Genomic DNA, 18,705 nt, shown 5'->3' with positions numbered 1-18,705 from the left:
GGTGGGGCCCACATGTCAGGTTGCCACGTGGGGGAAGAGAGGAGAGAGAGGAGGAGGAGGATTCCATCGGGTTTCCCTTTCTTCTTCCTCGCCCACGCGCGTGGCGCCGCCGCCGCAGAGCTCGATTCAGACCATGGCGTCGCCGTCCATCCCGGCGGCTCTCCGCCACCCGCATGCCCACGCCGCCGGCCTCCGCCTCCTCCGCTCCTCGGGAGACCCCTGCCCGCCCTGCACCCTTCCGTTTAGGTAAAAGAAAAATCATGGCCTGAATCTCTTCTTCTTCTTTTTTTTTGTTTCTTAGATGTTTTGTCTAAGTTGTTTTGGAGCATCTCTCCCGTTACCTTGGGGTTGCGATTCTGTAGGGAATACAATTGTGTTGGCAGATCACGGCTTGTTGTTGAATTGCTCGAGCTGCGTGAGTAGATTCTTTGCTTTCATCAACAGTTCAGAGGAGGAGAAAGGGAGAAAGCGATTTTGCACTGTAGTTAAAAATTTCTTTGCGTTTTTTGATAGCTGACCCCGATTAGGCTGAAAAAATTGCGAAGCGCGGTTAGTTTGGCAGCTGGTTAAATTGCTCATATGAAAAGGGAAGAATGTGGCTGTTGTGCTGTTCTTGTGTAGTACTATGCTGGTTCATCCTGTGCCATGTTCATCTTTGTGAATATTTATCTGCAGTATTGCGTCCAATGTGATTGGTTTTATCAAATGAGATATGGTATTCATATTTTGCATATGTTCTTGCTTAGGCAGGTTATGTGGAGTGCCATTAAAAAAGGGCCATGTGTACGCTGGTGCTGTATCTGCTACCAGGAGTCCTGGCTTGGGCAATGCAGAGAATCTGCGTGAGGTATGCTCTTGCAACGATGCCTTGATCCTGATATAGCTTACTTGAATTGCGGTGCCTTGGAGTTTGGGGGTGATAAATTGTATTTTTGTTCCCGTCATGCTTTAGAGTCCAAGCTTGTCAAGGAGCTGGGGTATGAATGGGCAGATTGGCGATGATCATGATATTCTTATAGAATGTAGGGATGTGCACAAATCCTTCGGTAACAAGAAGGTATTGAATGGCATTAGCTTCAAGGTAAGTTCTTTTTCAAGCAATTCTTTCCAGTTTCCAATTCTCATTGGTTCTCTGGTTTTCTACATCTTGGGCATTATTTGTAATCAACTACTTGGGTGCCTAGTACATATCCCATTTCAAGTATTGGAGCCACTCAACTGCATCTTCTTCAATGCTGATCCCAGAGTTAATGTACTTTACAAGTATTCAAAGCAAATTGGAAGCACAAATCGAATTGTTGTCATTCTGAATTTCTGTTTCCTTGCTCATATAGTCGTACCACCACAAATTAACCACTAGTTCTCTTACGTTGATCATACTCTCCATTATCCAGTCACTAGGAATCATTACTTAGTTGATTATTTTATAATCTTTTGGTTTCATTTATTTTTAGCCTGCAGTTCAGTTATGGTTCAAATTATTATTATGTAGATTAGACACGGAGAAGCCGTTGGAATAATTGGTCCTTCGGGAACAGGAAAGTCAACTGTTTTGAAGGTTATGGCTGGGCTACTGGCTCCAGACAAGGTTATCGCATCTTCTTGATTATCTTTATTAAAACAATAGGCTTTTAGGAGGTTCCCGTTTGATGTGCTGATGGCTGTTGTATTTTTATTTTAAATCTGTGATAATGAGAAGGGCGATGTTATTATTTGCGGAAGAAAAAGACATGGGCTAGTTAGTGATGAAGACATATCTGGTGTCCGAATTGGCTTGGTATACTCTTTAATTACTTCAAATCTGCCGAATAAATACCATGATAATTTTATCGACCAACTGTTCTCGAAAATTCTAAAATGGTCTTTGCCTATGAAGGTGTTTCAAAGTGCAGCTTTGTTTGATTCTCTCACGGTTCGTGAAAATGTTGGATTCCTTTTGTAAGAACAATTACCTTCCATAAGTCTATTGAGAGTAGTCAATCTACTTGTATTTACTAATCTCGGTTTCCTCTGTCCTTTGGCTTTAGATATGAAAATTCCAGCCTGCCTGAGGAGAGAATAGCTACACTAGTGACAGAAACATTGGCCGCAGTAGGCCTAAAAGTAAGTCAAGTTTTTTTTTTTTCATGTTGAAGTTAAAACTAAGCATAGAATAGTCCCAAATTTTGGATTAGCGGTAAGCCAATCGCAGGCAATGCTTTTATGTGATTGTGCAAAGTTTTTGTCGGAGATAATTTAAGAGGCAAAATTATAGCTTGGATTGTTGAGGAATTCTAGATTTCTGTATTAGCTTACATAGGATGAAAGGATTATCGGTATTTTTCTACTCATACTTGTGATTTTAACATAGACTTAGATATATTATCACCATCGGTCTGTGCAGGGCGTTGAAGATCGAATGCCATCTGAATTGTCTGGTGGCATGAAAAAGCGTGTAGCTCTAGCTCGTTCAATAATATACGATGATACAAAGGAAACAATAGAGCCAGAGGTATACCCTGACTAATCTCTTCAGTCATTACGAGTAAATTGCTGTAATAGTTCACAGGAAAAGGAGATCAAACAGCTTAACTTACTATTGACTGTCTTCTTGATATTATACATTTTTTCCATTACAGGTTATTTTGTACGATGAGCCTACTGCTGGACTTGACCCTATTGCATCCACCGTTGTTGAAGACCTTATACGTTCCGTACATGTAACAGGGAAAGATGCTCTTGGTAAGCCTGGAAAGATAGCATCTTATGTGGTTGTCACTCATCAGCATAGCACAATAAAACGAGCCGTTGACAGGTAATAGCAGGCATTGTTTTGCTGGTGGCTTCCAGCTTTCTGTTGTCCATTGCTAAGCTGAGACTCTTGTACTCAACTTTCAGGTTGTTATTTCTCCATGAGGGGAAGGTAGTGTGGGAAGGAATGACACAAGAATTTACTACATCAACAAATCCTATTGTAAAACAGGTAATGCAGTAATGTCTTAACTGTGTGCCTCACAAGAACCAAGTAACCTTAATATACTCGATCTTGTGTCTCACTCCATCGCCATTTGATATTTGTAGTTTGCATCTGGTAGCTTGGATGGACCGATACGGTACTTCTGAGAATTATAATCCAAGTTTTCTTAATGCTCCCTGCCCTACCAACCTGCACATTCTGCCATATCTACAGAAGGCATCCCAGAACAAGAGGACGACATGTGACTTGTATCTGGTTACCTTAGGCAGGTCTGGAGGTACACAGCAAAGTTTCTGCCTTGGCATTATTAAGCAACCAATAGTTGCGTTAGCACACAGGAATATAACCCTTGAGATTTGTTGGACCTTGTTAAGTGAAATAAACAGGAAGAAGAGCTTGTAAAATGGAACAGTTTGTTGGTTGAGTTGTGTAAATGTAACCTTGATTGTAGCAGCTGCTTGGGTGTTGGTGTCATAGATGAGAGATTCTATATTCAATTATTGATAAAGGCTCTACAATTTTGCGAGCCAAAATCGATTGGTTGTATTTGCAGGCCTGACTGCTAGTACCATAACATGGAGACAATAGATGAGATATTGATCTAATTTCTGAAAGACTTCTATGGGCCTGTTTGGCACAGCTCCAGCTCCAGCTCCACCCCTCCTGGAGCTAAACCAAACAGTCAGGCCCCACCAAAACTGAGAGTAGAGTTAGGTGGAGCTCTCTCACAAAATGTACTAGAGTTATGGAGCTGGGTTTAGGCAGCTCCACAACTCCACTCCAGACTTGGGGCTTGTTTGGTACAGCTCCAACTCCTAAATATAACTCCAGGAGTTGAGTCTGGAGTGGAGTTGTGGAGCTGCCTAAACCCAGCTCCACAACTCTAGTACATTTTGTGAGAGAGCTCCACCCAACTCCACTCCCAGTTTTGGTGGAGCTGAAACTGTTTGGCTGAGCTCCAGCTCCAGGAGGGGTGGAGTTGGAGCTGGAGCTGTGCCAAACAGGCCCTTAACTCCTGGAGCTAAATTTAGGAGTTTGAGCTGTACCAAACAGGCATAGCGTTCTGAGGATGGACACATGTATGTTATACAGTTGAGTTGCTTTCACAGAGTTTCCTACACTAACAGACATCAGTCAGAAACCAAAATTCTGATGGTACGTAGCTCAACAAATTATCCGAATGGGGTTTAACTTACCTTTTAGAAAGAAATTTTAATCCCATATCTGAAAACCACAACATGTACACTGAACAGAACTAAATGTTGCAGCATATAGAAGATCGGACGTGACATACACGATTTCAAAGAAACTAGCCAAGAGATGCCATTTATATGCCACACACATTCACAATGCATCCGTGAGAAGAATATATGGTTGAAATTTAAGTGCGGTTTCACAGAATTGAAACTAACATTCAGTAACTGCACATATAGCTGGAGCAGGAACACTGAATAGCTCTCAACCAATTGATGAATGTTTTCAGAGACACCATGATCTGTATATATGGGTTATAGTAGCATCATTATAGGAAAAGAACAAAAGAGAAGGGCAAATTACCACCAGAGTTAATCATTAAAAGTTTTATTAGACAGAAATTCATGCATAAACCACTGCTTCCTGGTGCTCATTTTCATTTAGTCTTGACAGGGTTCCTAGATGGATACCCCGTGCCAACAATCGAAGGCTGGTATTAAACCAGCCCCTCCCATAATCAAATAAAAACTGCTAGAAATAATCAGCTTGTATCCAGTGAGGGAGCGGTGTCGAGTGCTTGCTTGCAAGTAAAATCCTTGGGCCCACTAAAATAAACAGAACTGTGAATTAGTGCACAGAACATGGTAAAAGTATCTTTATGTTGTGCAAGAGCTTCTATTACAAATGGATATAACAGGGTTTATACTTGCAGCAGTCTACCATCTAATAATTACATATTGCAACTCTATCTTGTTAAAAATGGTAAAATCCTTGAAGAAAAAAAAAAGACTATGCCCAGGGATTTTGAAATGGAGCTTTTACTAATTTGGAGTCCTCAAAACACAATATGAAAACAGATGCATAATTTTAGCTGATGAAAATGAAAACATTTAGCCCAGTGATGCAGCACAATAGTGAATTGATGTTCTTTCTAAAGTTCACAATGTTTCATCTGGGAAAACTATTAACTGAAGCCAAGGGATGGAAGATTAGAGGATAAAATTTGAAAGATGTCTGTGCTAAACAATTCTTAATGTTACCCCGTATGCAAAATACAATTCTAGCACCACCAGCCCACCACACAGATGACACTATGGGCATGCACCATTGCAACACTTATTCAATTAGAACTGAGGAACAACGAAAACCAAATGAGATTATGAGACCCCGCCCGATGTTTCAAACTTATTCATCTACATTTCTGCCATAGTAATGTGACAGCATACATCAACAAAGCACTAGAGCCTGAAAATCTAGACCAAAGACCTAGACATAACTTAATACCATAATGATACAGCATTTTCATCTAATAATAATAACGAAATAGTAAGACTGAATCAAAATGAGCTACAGAAAAGTGTCTAACAATTCAATACACGGAGCAATCCACCCCCATTTCCGCTAGAGTCATGGCAGCAAGCAAGCACAGTAACACACGAAATGGTGAGAAGCTACTCGCAATCGAAGCGGAGGCGGAGGCGGAGGCGGAGGAGGGTGTTCACCGTGCGGCGGCGGCGGCGGCGGCCCGCTCTATGTCTGGCGGCGGAGGCGCTTCCGTAGCTTGCGGAGCTTGTGCTTGTTCATCTTGCGCTTCCGCTTCTTCTTCACGCTGTCCGCCCACACCTCCGCGCCACCCCCCTCGCCGTCCACGCCCTCCTCCACCTCCCCGAATCTCGGATCGAGGGACGGGTAAATCTGGAGCCCGGGGTGGAAGGAGGAGATGACGTCACGGAGATTCCTCGCCGGGGCTTGGCTCGGGATCGCGCCTGGGCAAGGAGGCGCGGCGGGGTCCCCGGCGGCCTGTGCGGTTTGCGGCGTGATATGGGGCAGCAGCGGAATGGGCAGCGGCGGCGGCTTGCCGAGGCGGAGGAGCAGCCTGCGGAGCGGCGCGGCGGCGGCGGCGGCCATCGGAGATTTGCGGGGAGAAGCAGAAGCGGAAACCAACACGGCGAGGGTTTCTAAGCTCGGACGAGCCTGGGCCGCATTAAGGCCCATGGGCCCAATACGACATGTCTCCGGCCCACGAAACGTGCTTGGGGTTTAAAACGCACATGGATCGATACGCGGCGATCTGAATCTCACGCTTCGCCGCCGCCGCTGCCATCGCCGTCGTCGGAGCGATCGCTGCGATGGCGAGCGAGAGAGCGGGAAGCAAAAGGGCGGCGAAGGGAACGGAGGGCACGACGGCGGCGGCGGCGGCGGCGGCGGCGCTGCAGCTGCACGGCGACGTGCTCGGGGAGGTCCTCCGCCGCCTGGCGCCGCGCTGGCTCGCGGCGTGCCGCTGCGTCTGCAAGGCGTGGCGCGACGCCATCGACGGCGGCGGCCTACTACGCGCGGACCTCCTCCCGCTCTCGCTCGCCGGGTTCTTCCTCAACTTCTCCTGCCACGACTACTCGGAGTACTTCTCCCGCCCCACCACCACCACCACCACCACGACGACGACATGCCATCGCCATCTGATCACCGGCAAGCTCGACTTCCTGCCCTCGGAAGGAGAGTGGCAAATGGCGCTGGATCACTGCAACGGCCTCCTCCTCCTCGAGAGCGGCTGCGTCGTGAACCCAGCCACGAAGGCGTGGATGGATCTAACGCCATACCCACCACCACCTCCTCTCATAGAAGAAGAACAAGAAGTAAAAACCTACCCAGAAGAGCACCTCGTGTTTGATCCCACCTTGTCGCCCCACTTCGAGGTGCTGATAATCCCCCATCTCTTGCCGTTCGATAAGGATCGATCCAAGAAACAACCACCTCAGAATTCTGCGTGGCCGCCATCGCCGCTCGTCCTGAACGTCTTCTCGTCAAGAACAAGGGAGTGGGAGGAGAGGCCGTTCGTCCGAGAAGGAGAGGCCGCAGGAGCCATGGCCGACGTAGCATCGGTGCGGGGCACGCATTACGCTGCCTACTGGCGAGGAACGCTTTACGTCCGTTGCCAAAGTAATTTCGTTATGAGGTGATTCATCCCTTTGCTCTATTATACTGTAGCAATTATATAAGTAAATTTCAAAAAACTACAACTGTTTCATCAAACCTATCACTTTGAACTTTAGCCAAGCTTTTCGGAGAACTAAAACAATACTAACATAGTAGTATATTTTTTTATTAGAAAGCTATACAACATTAATTATTTATCTGACTAGTTTGAGCACACCTGTCATACACAAATGGTTAGCCACATATGTCATATACTATAAGATAAAGTTGCACTTTTATGAAATCCCCGACTAATTAAAGTTGTAGCAAAGTGATAGTTTTGACCGAATAATTGCAGTTTTGTGAAAAAAATTACTCTAATTATATATTTGTGTTCTTTGTTGTACCGTGTACCAATGAATTTCGGTTTACAGATTATCCTTGTTAGACAACAAGTATCGAATTATTCATCGGCCGGTGGATGCGGAAGCGAGGGAATTTTCGAGCCGTTATCTAGGAAAATCAAAACAGGGCGTGTACTTTGCGTCACTCAGCAAAGACAGGCTTCTAGTTTGGCTTCTCGATGAACCATGCGGTGACATGAAGTGGGTCTTGATGCATCAAACTGACCTCGGCCCCAGCTTGGCAACAAGCCATAAGCTTGATGGGCATTGGATTCTGGACGATATTAACTACGAGTGTAGTACTTGGCTTTTCCCCAAGGGAAGAAAGCCACTGACGCTAGCGAGAGAAAATTTTGAATGGAATTCCGACGATGATGATATCGTCAACGACGCAGCCGAAGATACTGTCAAAAGGAGGTACGATGAATACGCTCTGATCCTTGGGTTTCATCCCTACAAGGAAATTCTCTTTATCGAATCAATGGACAGAGGGTACGCTTATCATCTAAGCAGTTCGAAATTCGAAGAGTTGGGTAAATTGCACCCAGTGAGTTTGCACGGTATACCTAATGAACACCTCGATGTGGAATTATCTTTTCCATATACACCTTGCTGGATCGAAGAGTTTCCCCAACCAGAATTGGATTGTAAGCTCAATTCGATTTGGAAGCCGTGATAAATTAAATTTGTTACTGTTCGTGAAACGCTTGACATATATTTATAATGTTTGAGCCTTCTTTTAGTCTATAACTTTGTCGAATCCCTGATTGCACGGAGCTAATAGAATCATATTTAGCGATCAACTCTCGCTCTATTTTTGCAGTATTTCTTCATAAATATTTGTGGTTAATTTATCATCACTTTATATACTCGTCAAATTTTAAATTCCTTTAGAACTTATTTGATTAGTCCTCGAGAGGAAGAAATAGGATGGGATTTATTTTACACCGTTGTGATGTGGTATCATTCCTCCTCCCATCCCCGACCTCCAAACCAAATAAAATCTTATGTGCAATTATTCTCCCTCGATTCCTTCCTTTTAGAATTAACCTAACGAGCTCAGCCAGCTACAGCTAAAACTACTCTTCTGGCCAGTACCAGCCTACTAGGCCGGCAACTTATTCCATCCGATAAACCCCGTATATCTCCTGATATCTCTGCACAAGAAACGAATTCATCCGGCAGCGAGTGAGACGAGCAGTAGGCAGCTAGGCAAACATAGAGCCAAGGGATCAAGAAGAATAAAGCAAGTGGGTACAGTATTTAGGTGACTGAAATCTTGTGATTTTCGACATTTTCTTTTTACCTTCTTTCCAGGGGCGAAGGTAGAGTATCTCAGGGGCACCCAGGAACCCGGTGAAGAAAACTTTTTAGCTGTATCTTACCTATTTTCATCATGTGTGTACATTCTCAATACAAACTTAGACACTCATGTTAGCTTAAACTCGATGTGAAGCAGAGTAAATTAAGCAAGTGGCACCCTCTACATTTCATTCTAGCTCCTCCCCTGCTTCTTTCGACCATCTTTTTCCTCCATTTACCACTCTTATTATTCTCCTCATTCTGTAGCTACGTAAACTTCTCTTCTTTCATAGATAAAAGGGAGGACAAATGAGGTTACTTATACTTTTCAGTTTTTGGTAACCTAAAAACTTCTAATGTTCACCATTTAAATGCCTAAGAGAGACAACTTGGACGAGTTTATATATCTAACCATCTGCGGCAAAATTCTTATATAAAAGAAGGTTCATATGTGTGTCATTTCCATATTGATGTATTGTGCTATAGAATATGGCGAAGATGGTAACGTTTTTTTATTACCAGTAAACCCCTAAGTTAACATCAATATGGAAATGAGACACATATGGCGAAGGAACTTTTTATTACATAATAAAATGCTTAACATTGTAAAAAGCTTATCGACCCAAAGCGAGTAAAATACTACTCGCCAAGAGCCCAAGAGCCATCCCGCGATCATCACAATCAACAATAAGTAGACCTTTAACTGGAAAAAGGACAATATGAACAAGCGAGAAATAATCAGATTGCAAAATGCCTCGAAATAGAACCTCTGACAGCTTTGTTAATTATCCTGTGATCCTGTCACGTCGCCACAGAAATGCGATGCTCCATTAATAGTACAAACAAATACAGTAACTTACAGACAAATTACTCAAAACTATAGTACTATCCTCCTGAGCATGCGTTGATCTCAGACAGAATCGGCAGGTTGAAGTATGGGACATGAAGAATTCAAGATACCGAATGCAAATGAAATCCACTGTCAGGTGAACTAAATAATGTTCAGAAGATACAATATTTCTTACAATGAATGAATGCACGTATCACTGCACTCTGCACTCCTATCCGTGAAAAGAATCATTGGTCATCAGCATTTATTTGTATATACAGAAAATGACCTTGAAGAGCGTCCTCACGGCTCACAAGTCTTGAGCCTATCTGCTTCCAACCCAACCCCCCCCCCCCCCTCCTCCTCTGCCGATTGTGCTTTTTTCTAACTGAAACATCAGTCTTCAGAAGTTATCAAACGATTATGAAGACGAGCTTTTGGACAACTTATTAGGCAAGTGATGCCAACTTCTTCTCCAGCCGCTTTGCTGATCGGAGGGCCTCCAGAGCCTCTGTCTGTTTCCCTTCACGCTTCAAGTTTAGAGCCTTCAGTTTCTCAGCCTTAATATGTTCCTCAAGCTGGGTCTTCTCACTCTGAGGCTTGGTTGTAGCTGCCACAGTTGGCTTTGCCTCAGCTTTCTTTGAAGGCTGTGCGTTAGAAGATTGCGCGGACAGATCAGCATCACTCCAACCAATCGATTTTAAGGCAGACATGATCTGCGGATCAAGAAGATCCTCCACAGCTGCATCGTTTGCGTCAGACGACTTGCCTCCAGAAACCTGGCTTTCTGATTCTTCCAGTTGGCTCTCCAGTGACTTAGCCAACTCGAATTCCGCATCTGCTTCTGCGGTCTTTCCTTCTCTCCGCAACTTGAGCGCATTGCGTTTGTGAGCAAGGGATTCACGTTGGATTTTGAGACGGTCTCGACTAGACAATGCTTTCGGAGGCTGAACTGGCTTTATTTCTTGTGCTGGAGGGGCAGAGGAAATGTCATCGGTACAGCTCTTGGCACTGGCAGATTGTTGGATCAAGTTGGTCTCTTGCACAACGGGTTTCATTGATTCATCCCTACCATTTGCACTGTTCTCTTGAGAGACTTCAAGACGTTTTTCTAAGAGTTTTGCCTGTTTCAATTCTTCTCTAGCTTCTGCCATTTTACCTTCCCTCTTAAAAGCAACTGCTTTTCTCTTATGATGTAAGATTTCATCTTTGAGAGTGTCATGTCCGTGCGGAATCTGAGGTTCTTTATGATCATGTACATCAGAAGGTGAATGCAATCTTTCTGCTGTTACCAGCGGATCAGTAAAGGATGGCCGGGACAAGGTTGAACGTGTTCCTTCAGAATGAACTTTTGATGCATGATCTGGTTTAGGAATGATTAGTTCGGTCGGTGGTATGCTTTGGGAACTAGCTTGAGCATCCAGAGATGCAGCAAGTTCAGCAGCATGCACTGGCAACGAAATAACTCCCTCCGTTGCATTTCTTAGTTTAGGCAGGTGTGCACTAGTATCAGGACTGGAGGCAGGATCAAGTAGAGCACCAGACTTATTTCCCCTAATTTGTCCAGCAGACCTTGCACTTTGTTGACTAGCAGTCAAGTTAACTGACTCTTCCATCTCTGACAGTTGCTGCTCCAAGACCTTTGCCTTCTCAAGTTCCTCCTCAGCTTCTGTGTTCTTTCCTTCCCGTCTGAATGCAAGAGCTTTCCTTTTTATAGCAAGTAATTCCTTCTGAATCTGACCCTTGCTCTTTGTTGGTTTTTGAGAAACTATACGTGAACTATTTGATGGCATATTAATTATGCTCGCAGTGTCAGCATCCTCATCTTCCCATCCCATATTTTTCAGCACAGATAACAATGCTGGATCCTGCATGTCATTGTCAGTTACCTCAGGTTCATACCCTTCATCAGCAAGATCCAGAGTTGGAGGTTCAACCTTATATGGGGGAGTTGACCCAAAGTTCCTATTTTCCTTGACCACAGGTCTCGCAGAAGAATTTTCAAGGTCTTCAAGTTGCTTCTCAAGAACACTGCCTTTCTTTAACTCTTCCTCAGCCTCATCCACCTTTCCTTCCCTTCTCAACGCTAGTGCCTTCTTTTTCAAGGCCAGCAGTTCTCTCTGAATTGCAAGCTTAGATTTTGGTGCTGACACAGGCCGGGTATTCATCTCTGCGACTGTGATATCTTCAGTGCGTGTGCTCCTGTGTCCTTGTGGGGAAGGAACTTTTGATTCTGATTGTTCAGTTTCCAAATCCTTCTCGAGGAGCTTTGCCTTCCTAAGCAATGACATGGCCTCTGCAACATTACCAGCCTTCTTCTGTGCAATAGCCTCTCTTTTAAGAGCAAGCACTTGCTCCTTTAATGCCTCTTGATTCAAAGAAGAAACAGGACCATGACCTTCCATTTGTATCTCGTCCTCTTCACTCCAGCCAAATGATTTTAGTGCAGCAGTCATATCTGGGTCATTCATGTCATCATCTGTAATATCAAAGTTGCCATCGATGAGAAGATCATCAGAGGTGCCCAGTAGTTTTTCAAAATTAAAATCAGGGAATCTTGGATTGTCCAAAAGAATGTCATCCTGATTGCCATCGTCCATGTTACGAATAAGTGCAGCCAAATCATCATCAGACTCGTCTGCTTCACCCAGAATCTCCTGCTCTTCTAGTTGTCTTTCCAAAATTTTAGCCTTCTTCAGCTCTTCCTTTGCTTCAGCAAGTTTACCTTCTCTTTTCAGCAACAGGGCCTGTCTTTTCAGAGCATTAACCTGAGACTTGTCTATACTACTGGTTTTGTTGCCCTCTGATGATTTTGGTGTTACCTCTCTAAGAATCTGTGACAACTCTCCTTCCACACTCATAGCAGTTGTTCTTGTTTCATCATGAAGATCTGCATCTGACCAGCCTAAATCTTTAAGTTCAGAGGCAAGATCATTCTTTTCTTTCCTAACCCTTTTCCCAGGCAAAGACTTTTTCGATTCAGCCTCATCAGAACCCTCCAGATTCTTGGTACTAACCACAGCACTTACACTGGGAGCTTTTGTAGCCATTCTCCTGTTCTTTCTCAATTCTAACCCCAGTGCGGCGGCTTGCCTCTCAAGCTCTTTACCATGCTTGAAAGCCCGAAGTGCTTCCTCAGGTTTACCTTCAGACTTCAGAGTTTTGTACTTTTTTTTCTCTTCTACTGCTTGCTGGCGCAATTCCTCTGGGGTAAAAATTGATCCAGTATTGTTGAGTTCATAATTTTGTGCTTCAATAGAGAGGCTCTCACCTCCATTACCATCCATACTGAAAGCACCAGAAGTTCTTCTGGAACTGGAACTAGAACTAGAGGCGCCAGGAAGCTCAGGATCCAGGGACTCCCTGCGAGAAAACTTGGTCTGCATTCCATCCCCTCCAAGAATTTCACTAAGAACATCATCCTCTGGGTTAGAAGCTGCTTTAGCATTAGCTGCAAAACAATGTACAAAGAATATAAAAAACTCCCATGAACAAATAAATAAGCCATTCTATTGTGTTCACAGCTTGGTGAGACCAGCAAGTACTTTGGCATTCAATTATGCATTATTAGTCATAGATTAGTATTACATATGCACAACTGGGAGTTTTTTTTTTCTGCTATAGATGTTTGCTTCTACGGATCTTGGCATTGAAATTTTACATTTGAAATATTCGAAATAATAAACAAATCGCTGCATGGATATGTTAAAAATTCAAATATGTATAAACTATAATCTACAGTAAATAACACTTTTCAGAACAAGGACCAAAACTAGTTAGAAACTCCAGCACTTGAAATTTTAAGTTGTAGCTAAGGATAAGATAGATCCCATTTGATTGAACACATCTTGTAAAAGTGCTTAATTCTTTATCAGTAAGAAGCAGGAAGCACCATTATACATAATGTCTATTGTCTTTTCTGATCTTGACATAAAGCATGGCCAAAATTCACAAAGGGGGAAAAGGGATGTTGCAAAGTTCATTCCTGCAGCTAAAGTAAAGTTTGCACACAAGCTCTTGACTGTGCTCTGAAATGGAAACAATGCAAATTCAAAGGCAGTTGTGTCCCATTTCCATGCTGACAATCACATTTTATTTAACCAGAAATCAAATACTTTAAATTGATTATTTGTTTAAAAACGCATTCATTTATATAGCAAGCAGATTAGAAGTGTCAATTCATCAACCAAATCATAATTTCTTTCATCAGAAGATATAACTTACAAAAAAAAAGGCAAAAGATATTCACCTTTTGAAGCTCTGTTTTTGTGTCCATATCTCAGCTCGTAACGTGCTGCTTCTTCAAGCTTTTTGCAAGGATCACAAATTCGAACAGGTGAATCACCCTGTCCACGTAAAACCATCCTCTGCTGGGTACAGTTGCTGCAGAACAAACCTCCACATCTTTGGCAATGATGCTAAATATTAAAAGAAAAAAAATTAAGCAGATCCTGCTGCAAACATAAGAGTACAAGAAACTGGATGTGTGTACCAATGGAAGATTAAGAATAACATAAGAATACATTCAGATATATGATGGCAAAGTCCAGGTCCACAAAAGTTAACCAGTACGGCCAATAGGATTACAGAATATAAGGTCTTCATCCAACTAGGACAACAAAATTTATGTGGCAAGACAGAAAACATCAAAGCTAGTAACAACCAACATATGGTTATAGTTAACATAGTTTTGTGCCATTGTACCTAGTATTTTTTCAGGTAAAGGGAATTAAGGAAAAAGAGTGATCCAGAAAAGGATAATATATCCATGAAGTGCAATTGAGGTCATGATATGACATTGGAACAAGTGCAGCACCATCAGCAAATTTTGAGCAGAACCATATCCTCGTCTACAAGGTTACGGTAGAGGAGTATGATGTGTTTCGCTTTCAAATCTTCATTGCAAGGCGAAAAAAAGAAGATAATCGAATACCTTCCTAGTGAACAAGGAGAATTGAACAGAGCAACCCTGGCAGTGGGTTGCGTCCACCACCCAGCTAGCCCCTCGCATAGATGGCTTTGGCGGCAATCCGATCTTCTCCAACATGTTTACAAGTACGAAGAGAACTCTCCCACCTGCAAACAGCAAGAACTTCACATGATTAAATTTGCCTTTCAAGATAAGGACCTCAAATCTAGTCATGAAATTATATATATGATAATCATATATCATGGCTAGTCATGAAAGACATAAGGTCATCCTCAAATCCTCATAGGACACTGGCCAGCCCATCAACTATTCGATTTAAATCACCACGAAAGTAAATCATAAGCTTATGTTAAGCTATCAGTACTAATAGCTTGTTCGGAGCAGATCAATCCCCAACAACCAACGGTGGCGGCAGCAGCGCAGATCGAGCCTGGCCAAGTCACGGCGGCGGCGGACGGCACAGATCGAGGCTGCTCCGGTCGGTGGCGGCACAGATCGACTTCGTGGGTTCCCGGATGTACCCAAGTAACCCAACGATGTAGCCGACGATGTGGAGCAGCAATTTCTCAAAGAGAAGCAAACCAAAAAACCTGCGCGAGTTCGATCCAATCACCTTGCGAAGTGCTCGTGGACGAAGTCTATACGGCCGCCGCCGCCGCCGCCGCTGCCACTTGAACTCGGGGGACCACCGGAGACGACTCTGGGAGGACCGGAGGACCGAGCGGCCAAAACTAGGGGCAGTGGAGGATCGAGGAGGACGCGATGGCCCTCTCTAGTAGTCGGAACAGGTCCAGCGCCGCGGGCGGGCGGGGGAGGGGGGCGGGGGAGCAGCGAGGCGGCGGCCACCGGCGACGACGAGAACGCGGCGGCGAGAGGGGGGATGCGGGAGGAGGAGAAGGGAGACGCGAGGGGAAGGAAGACGGAGGAGAGAGGTAGTGGCCTGACACGTGGGGTCCACGTCCACCCCACCCGGGTGTTGGGCTAGAAGCCCAATCCACGCCCAGTCCAGCCCAGCCCAACACCGCAAAGTGCTTGGAGGAGGCTGGGCCGCCACCTGGCTTTGATAGATGGGCCCTGACGGATCTTGGCCTGTTGCGGGTCAGGCTCCATCTCCGCCTCCGATTCAAATTCAAGCGGGGATTTACCCTTTCTTTTTTGCGGGGAAAGGGAATCAATTACTCAGGAATATAATCATTCATTACAATTTGTGATAAAGCATCACACTCAGAACCAACCCAAACTTTTGATATGACTTCGCACCTAGCTTTATTTGCTAAGACATGAGCAGCAAGATTTTGGTCTCGGTTAGTCTTCCTGAGCAGAAATTCCCTGTTTCCGGACAGGAGGTCACGCACCTCCCTGACTAGGAAGGCTAGTTCCGATAGATTTCTCTCCTTAGCCTGAATTCATGTTCAACGCCTCCAGGCAGTCTATCTCCAAGGAAAAAGGAAGGAGAGTCCATCGGAAGGCCAACAGACAACCCTCCTTGATTGCTAGAAGGAGGTGATTTACCCGAATTTTCACTTCGATCTCCGCGGCGGCGAGCGCGAGCGAGCAGCAAACAAAGCAAAGCAACCCGAAGGAGGTGATAGAGCCGTCGGAATCGGACGACGACATGACGGCAGCGCTCCCCGACGACGTGCTGGCTCGCGGTATCCCGCCGCGTCCGCAAGGCTTGGCCTGTACGCCACCTGCTTCGCGCGGACCTCCTCCCACTCTCTCGCTCGCTGGCATCTTCATCAACTTCTACTGCCACAGACAACCGGAGATCTTCTCCCGCCCTCCTCCACTGATGTCACGCCTCGAACTAGCCCCGAGCGGGACTAGCCCGTGACGCTCCAAATTAACCTGTTAATCGATACCAGTCCCAGGAAACAGTGCTGGTATCACAGGAAGACAGAATATCACAGCAACAGAGGTCTTTTTATTATAGAGTAGGAGTATAGTCATGTTGGGTTACGGACAGATCCCGAGCTCACAACTGCATTATAAAAGGGAAGCGAAAGCCAAGACTTGGACCACACATCACAGGCGCGACTTGGGAACTAGGCCGAAACCCTAAAACTCATCGTAGCCGGCTTGCTCCTGGAAGAACTCCTCGTCAGCGGGATCCGCTTCATCTTCCTCAGCAACTGGGGGGGATTATTTATATAGAGCAAGGGTGAGTACGGGAGTACTCAGCAAGCCATGGGAAATAAGTGTTTAATGCAGGCTTCAAGGAAAGGCTGTTGTTTTTGCAATTGATTTTATTTAAACTCTTTTCTGAAACAACTAAGTGAGTGCTTCTCAAACCACCCGGGCCTGGCTGATCTCATCAGCCGCAGATTTTCAAAACATCAAACCCAAACCACATCAGCAAATTTCACAAAGCAGTAGTCAAACAAAACTACGCTAGGAATCACCTCACATCCGCCCATGACCGTGGGCACGGCTGTTCGAACAGTTTAATAACCTCTGCAGAGGGGGTACACTTTACCCACACGGCATTACTAACCCGGATCATCCAGCCCGTGCAGAACGGCCACGACTAGAGACCTTAAGGCTTTCATGACAAGGCATTTCGAAAGCCGACACAGGTTCACCATATGCCAACGAGAGGGGTCCCAGACCAACAACAGGTTAGGTCCCAGACCATACTGTGCCAGGAAACCCGGGGGTTCTCCCCGACACCACCCCATTGAATCCACATGTCTCTTGGCATCATGGCTCCCCCGTTTAGCTAGTTACTCAGCCAGGGGTGTCCCATTCCACCCATGTGGTCGCACTTGTCTTATGTTCGGATGAAATTCCAAGGAAACGGTCCTTAAGTGCAAGAGCGGAAAACCGTACACCTGGTACGTTCCCCGGTCCGCGATTTTGGAAATTCATTTAGTTCGCAAGCACCGACCCAGGTGTCGGGTTTTCTAAGTCTTCTGTAAAACCCAAGTTTTACCCAAGATGTTTCTCAGATTTTAAGTTTGAGGCGACCGTCAATACTCGTGCAGAGTGCACGATTACCGAGGCGCAACTAGGTGGTTACAAGGGAACATGGTATAACAATTAACAAAGGAAGGATCAGATGCAATAAGCTAGGTAGGCCCATCGGTCTGCCTTGCAGACGGGGCAAACAGATTAAGGGCGATCCTATCAATGCATAATATTTTTCAAGCAACATAATTAAGTTCAAATTTAGGCTCAGGATGTTCAAGGGTGGCTTGCCTCGCTCGAGATCTTGAGCTTGATCCTCGAAATCTTCGCACTGTGGGTCTTCGGGCTCCGAAACTACACGCGAAACGGAACAACTCACAAACGGCGAAAATAAAGCCCTATTATTGACCTCTAAGCGTGCCATTAGATAGATCTCAAGATTTGAGGAATTTTGGAAGTTGAACGGAGTCAAACAGACTTACGGTTGGGAAGATATTGAATTTCTAAGATTATTGGATTTTTGGTCTAAAGGAAAAAGGATTTATTTAAATCCTTTTTGAAAAAGAAAAAGAAAAGAAAAGAAGGAGGGAGGGAAATTAGACTTCCCTCAGGCGGCTAGGGCGCGGCCCGAGCGAAAGGGGCGGCTCGGCCGAGCTTAATGGGCCGGCCGGCCCAAGAAGGCGGCCCAAGGCGTGCGCGCGGGCTGGGAGGGGAGAGAGAGTGAGCCGGTGGGCCGGGTCTATCCCGCGTGGTCCCGGGTGGGTCCCGCTTGTCGGCGACTCGGCTCACCGTGAGCGAGGTGCACGCGGGGCGTGCTAAGGTTTGGGGAGGGAGGCGCGGCGCATGCGCGCGGTTCGCGGAGGACGCGGTGTGGCGGGCCCACGCGCAGCCTCACGGCTCGCGGTGGACCGCGCGCGCGAGGGGGCGGAGGGAAGCGGCGGACCGGGGTCTGCTTGACCCGGTCGCGGCCGAGGTGGCGCCGACGTGGCGCCTACGTGGCTGCCACGTGGGCCGGCGGGAGGTAGACGACGACGCCGGCCGGAACGGACGGCGGACGACAGCGGCGAGCGGCGGAGCGAACCATGGCGATATAGGTGAAGGCGAGCACACCGGGATATTGCAAAGGACGAGGGGAGACGAGCCAACGGCTCGGATTCGCCGGGGGATGCTCGACGGCGGCGGATTGCGATGGCGGCAACCGGCGACGGGAGAAGGGGGAAATGGCGATGAGGTCACGAGGGGCCGATTCCCGGTGGCGAGAGCATCTACG

At 45.7% G+C, this 18,705-nt stretch overlaps 4 protein-coding genes across 5 annotated transcripts; 2 read left to right on the top strand and 2 right to left on the bottom strand.

Annotated features, from left to right (window-relative positions):
• Nucleotides 1–65: 65 nt before the first annotated feature.
• Nucleotides 66–3,561, top strand: LOC4333685 (protein TRIGALACTOSYLDIACYLGLYCEROL 3, chloroplastic). Of its 2 annotated transcripts, none has more exons than XM_015776861.3 (11): nucleotides 66–246; nucleotides 751–847; nucleotides 953–1,081; nucleotides 1,493–1,588; nucleotides 1,700–1,777; nucleotides 1,877–1,938; nucleotides 2,028–2,103; nucleotides 2,384–2,491; nucleotides 2,619–2,794; nucleotides 2,878–2,962; nucleotides 3,061–3,561. In XM_015776861.3, the coding sequence occupies exons 1-11, from the start codon at nucleotides 134–136 to the stop codon at nucleotides 3,100–3,102; spliced, it is 1,062 nt and encodes a 353-aa protein (XP_015632347.1). In that variant the 5' UTR covers nucleotides 66–133; the 3' UTR covers nucleotides 3,103–3,561. The 2 variants fall into 2 exon arrangements, with proteins under 2 accessions (XP_015632347.1, XP_015632348.1); XM_015776862.3 differs by having other exon boundaries at nucleotides 747–847.
• Nucleotides 3,562–4,509: 948 nt separating this feature from the next.
• LOC4333684 (uncharacterized) lies at nucleotides 4,510–6,079 on the bottom strand. The gene is made up of 2 exons (XM_015773041.3): nucleotides 5,653–6,079; nucleotides 4,510–4,755 (listed from the first exon to the last, which is right to left on the bottom strand). The coding sequence occupies exon 1, from the start codon at nucleotides 6,056–6,058 to the stop codon at nucleotides 5,681–5,683; it is 378 nt and encodes a 125-aa protein (XP_015628527.1). The 5' UTR covers nucleotides 6,059–6,079; the 3' UTR covers nucleotides 4,510–4,755; nucleotides 5,653–5,680.
• A 105-nt stretch (nucleotides 6,080–6,184) lies between these two features.
• Nucleotides 6,185–8,225, top strand: LOC136355809 (uncharacterized). The gene is made up of 2 exons (XM_066308901.1): nucleotides 6,185–7,103; nucleotides 7,498–8,225. Exons 1-2 carry the CDS (start codon nucleotides 6,280–6,282, stop codon nucleotides 8,141–8,143), a joined length of 1,470 nt encoding a protein of 489 aa, XP_066164998.1. The 5' UTR covers nucleotides 6,185–6,279; the 3' UTR covers nucleotides 8,144–8,225.
• Nucleotides 8,226–9,526: 1,301 nt separating this feature from the next.
• LOC4333683 (uncharacterized) lies at nucleotides 9,527–15,475 on the bottom strand. Its single transcript, XM_015776321.3, has 4 exons — nucleotides 15,142–15,475; nucleotides 14,532–14,674; nucleotides 13,848–14,016; nucleotides 9,527–13,049 (listed from the first exon to the last, which is right to left on the bottom strand). The coding sequence occupies exons 2-4, from the start codon at nucleotides 14,643–14,645 to the stop codon at nucleotides 10,048–10,050; spliced, it is 3,285 nt and encodes a 1,094-aa protein (XP_015631807.1). The 5' UTR covers nucleotides 14,646–14,674; nucleotides 15,142–15,475; the 3' UTR covers nucleotides 9,527–10,047.
• Between the last annotated feature and the right edge of the window lie 3,230 nt (nucleotides 15,476–18,705).

This window comes from Oryza sativa, chromosome 3, assembly GCF_034140825.1.
Source record: "Oryza sativa Japonica Group chromosome 3, ASM3414082v1".
Lineage (NCBI taxonomy): Eukaryota > Viridiplantae > Streptophyta > Magnoliopsida > Poales > Poaceae > Oryza > Oryza sativa.
The sequence above is the reverse complement of the archived record's forward strand: the minus strand, read 5'-3'. Positions and strand labels throughout refer to the sequence as shown.

What these genes read in the sequence shown, in the direction of transcription:
- LOC4333684 (XM_015773041.3), bottom strand. Translation starts at nt 6,058, where the DNA reads ATGGCCGCCGCCGCCGCCGCGCCGCTCCGCAGGCTGCTCCTCCGCCTC.
- LOC4333683 (XM_015776321.3), bottom strand. Translation starts at nt 14,645, where the DNA reads ATGTTGGAGAAGATCGGATTGCCGCCAAAGCCATCTATGCGAGGGGCT. An exon ending in TCTCCTTGTTCACTAGGAAG is followed by an intron (nt 14,017 to 14,531) that starts GTATTCGATTAT and finishes TTTAATATTTAG; the next exon opens with CATCATTGCCAAAGATGTGG. An exon ending in CAAAAACAGAGCTTCAAAAG is followed by an intron (nt 13,050 to 13,847) that starts GTGAATATCTTT and finishes ATTGTTTTGCAG; the next exon opens with CTAATGCTAAAGCAGCTTCT.
- LOC4333685 (XM_015776861.3), top strand. Translation starts at nt 134, where the DNA reads ATGGCGTCGCCGTCCATCCCGGCGGCTCTCCGCCACCCGCATGCCCAC. An exon ending in GGCTACTGGCTCCAGACAAG is followed by an intron (nt 1,589 to 1,699) that starts GTTATCGCATCT and finishes GATAATGAGAAG; the next exon opens with GGCGATGTTATTATTTGCGG. An exon ending in CAAATCCTATTGTAAAACAG is followed by an intron (nt 2,963 to 3,060) that starts GTAATGCAGTAA and finishes TGATATTTGTAG; the next exon opens with TTTGCATCTGGTAGCTTGGA.
- LOC136355809 (XM_066308901.1), top strand. Translation starts at nt 6,280, where the DNA reads ATGGCGAGCGAGAGAGCGGGAAGCAAAAGGGCGGCGAAGGGAACGGAG. An exon ending in CAAAGTAATTTCGTTATGAG is followed by an intron (nt 7,104 to 7,497) that starts GTGATTCATCCC and finishes TTCGGTTTACAG; the next exon opens with ATTATCCTTGTTAGACAACA.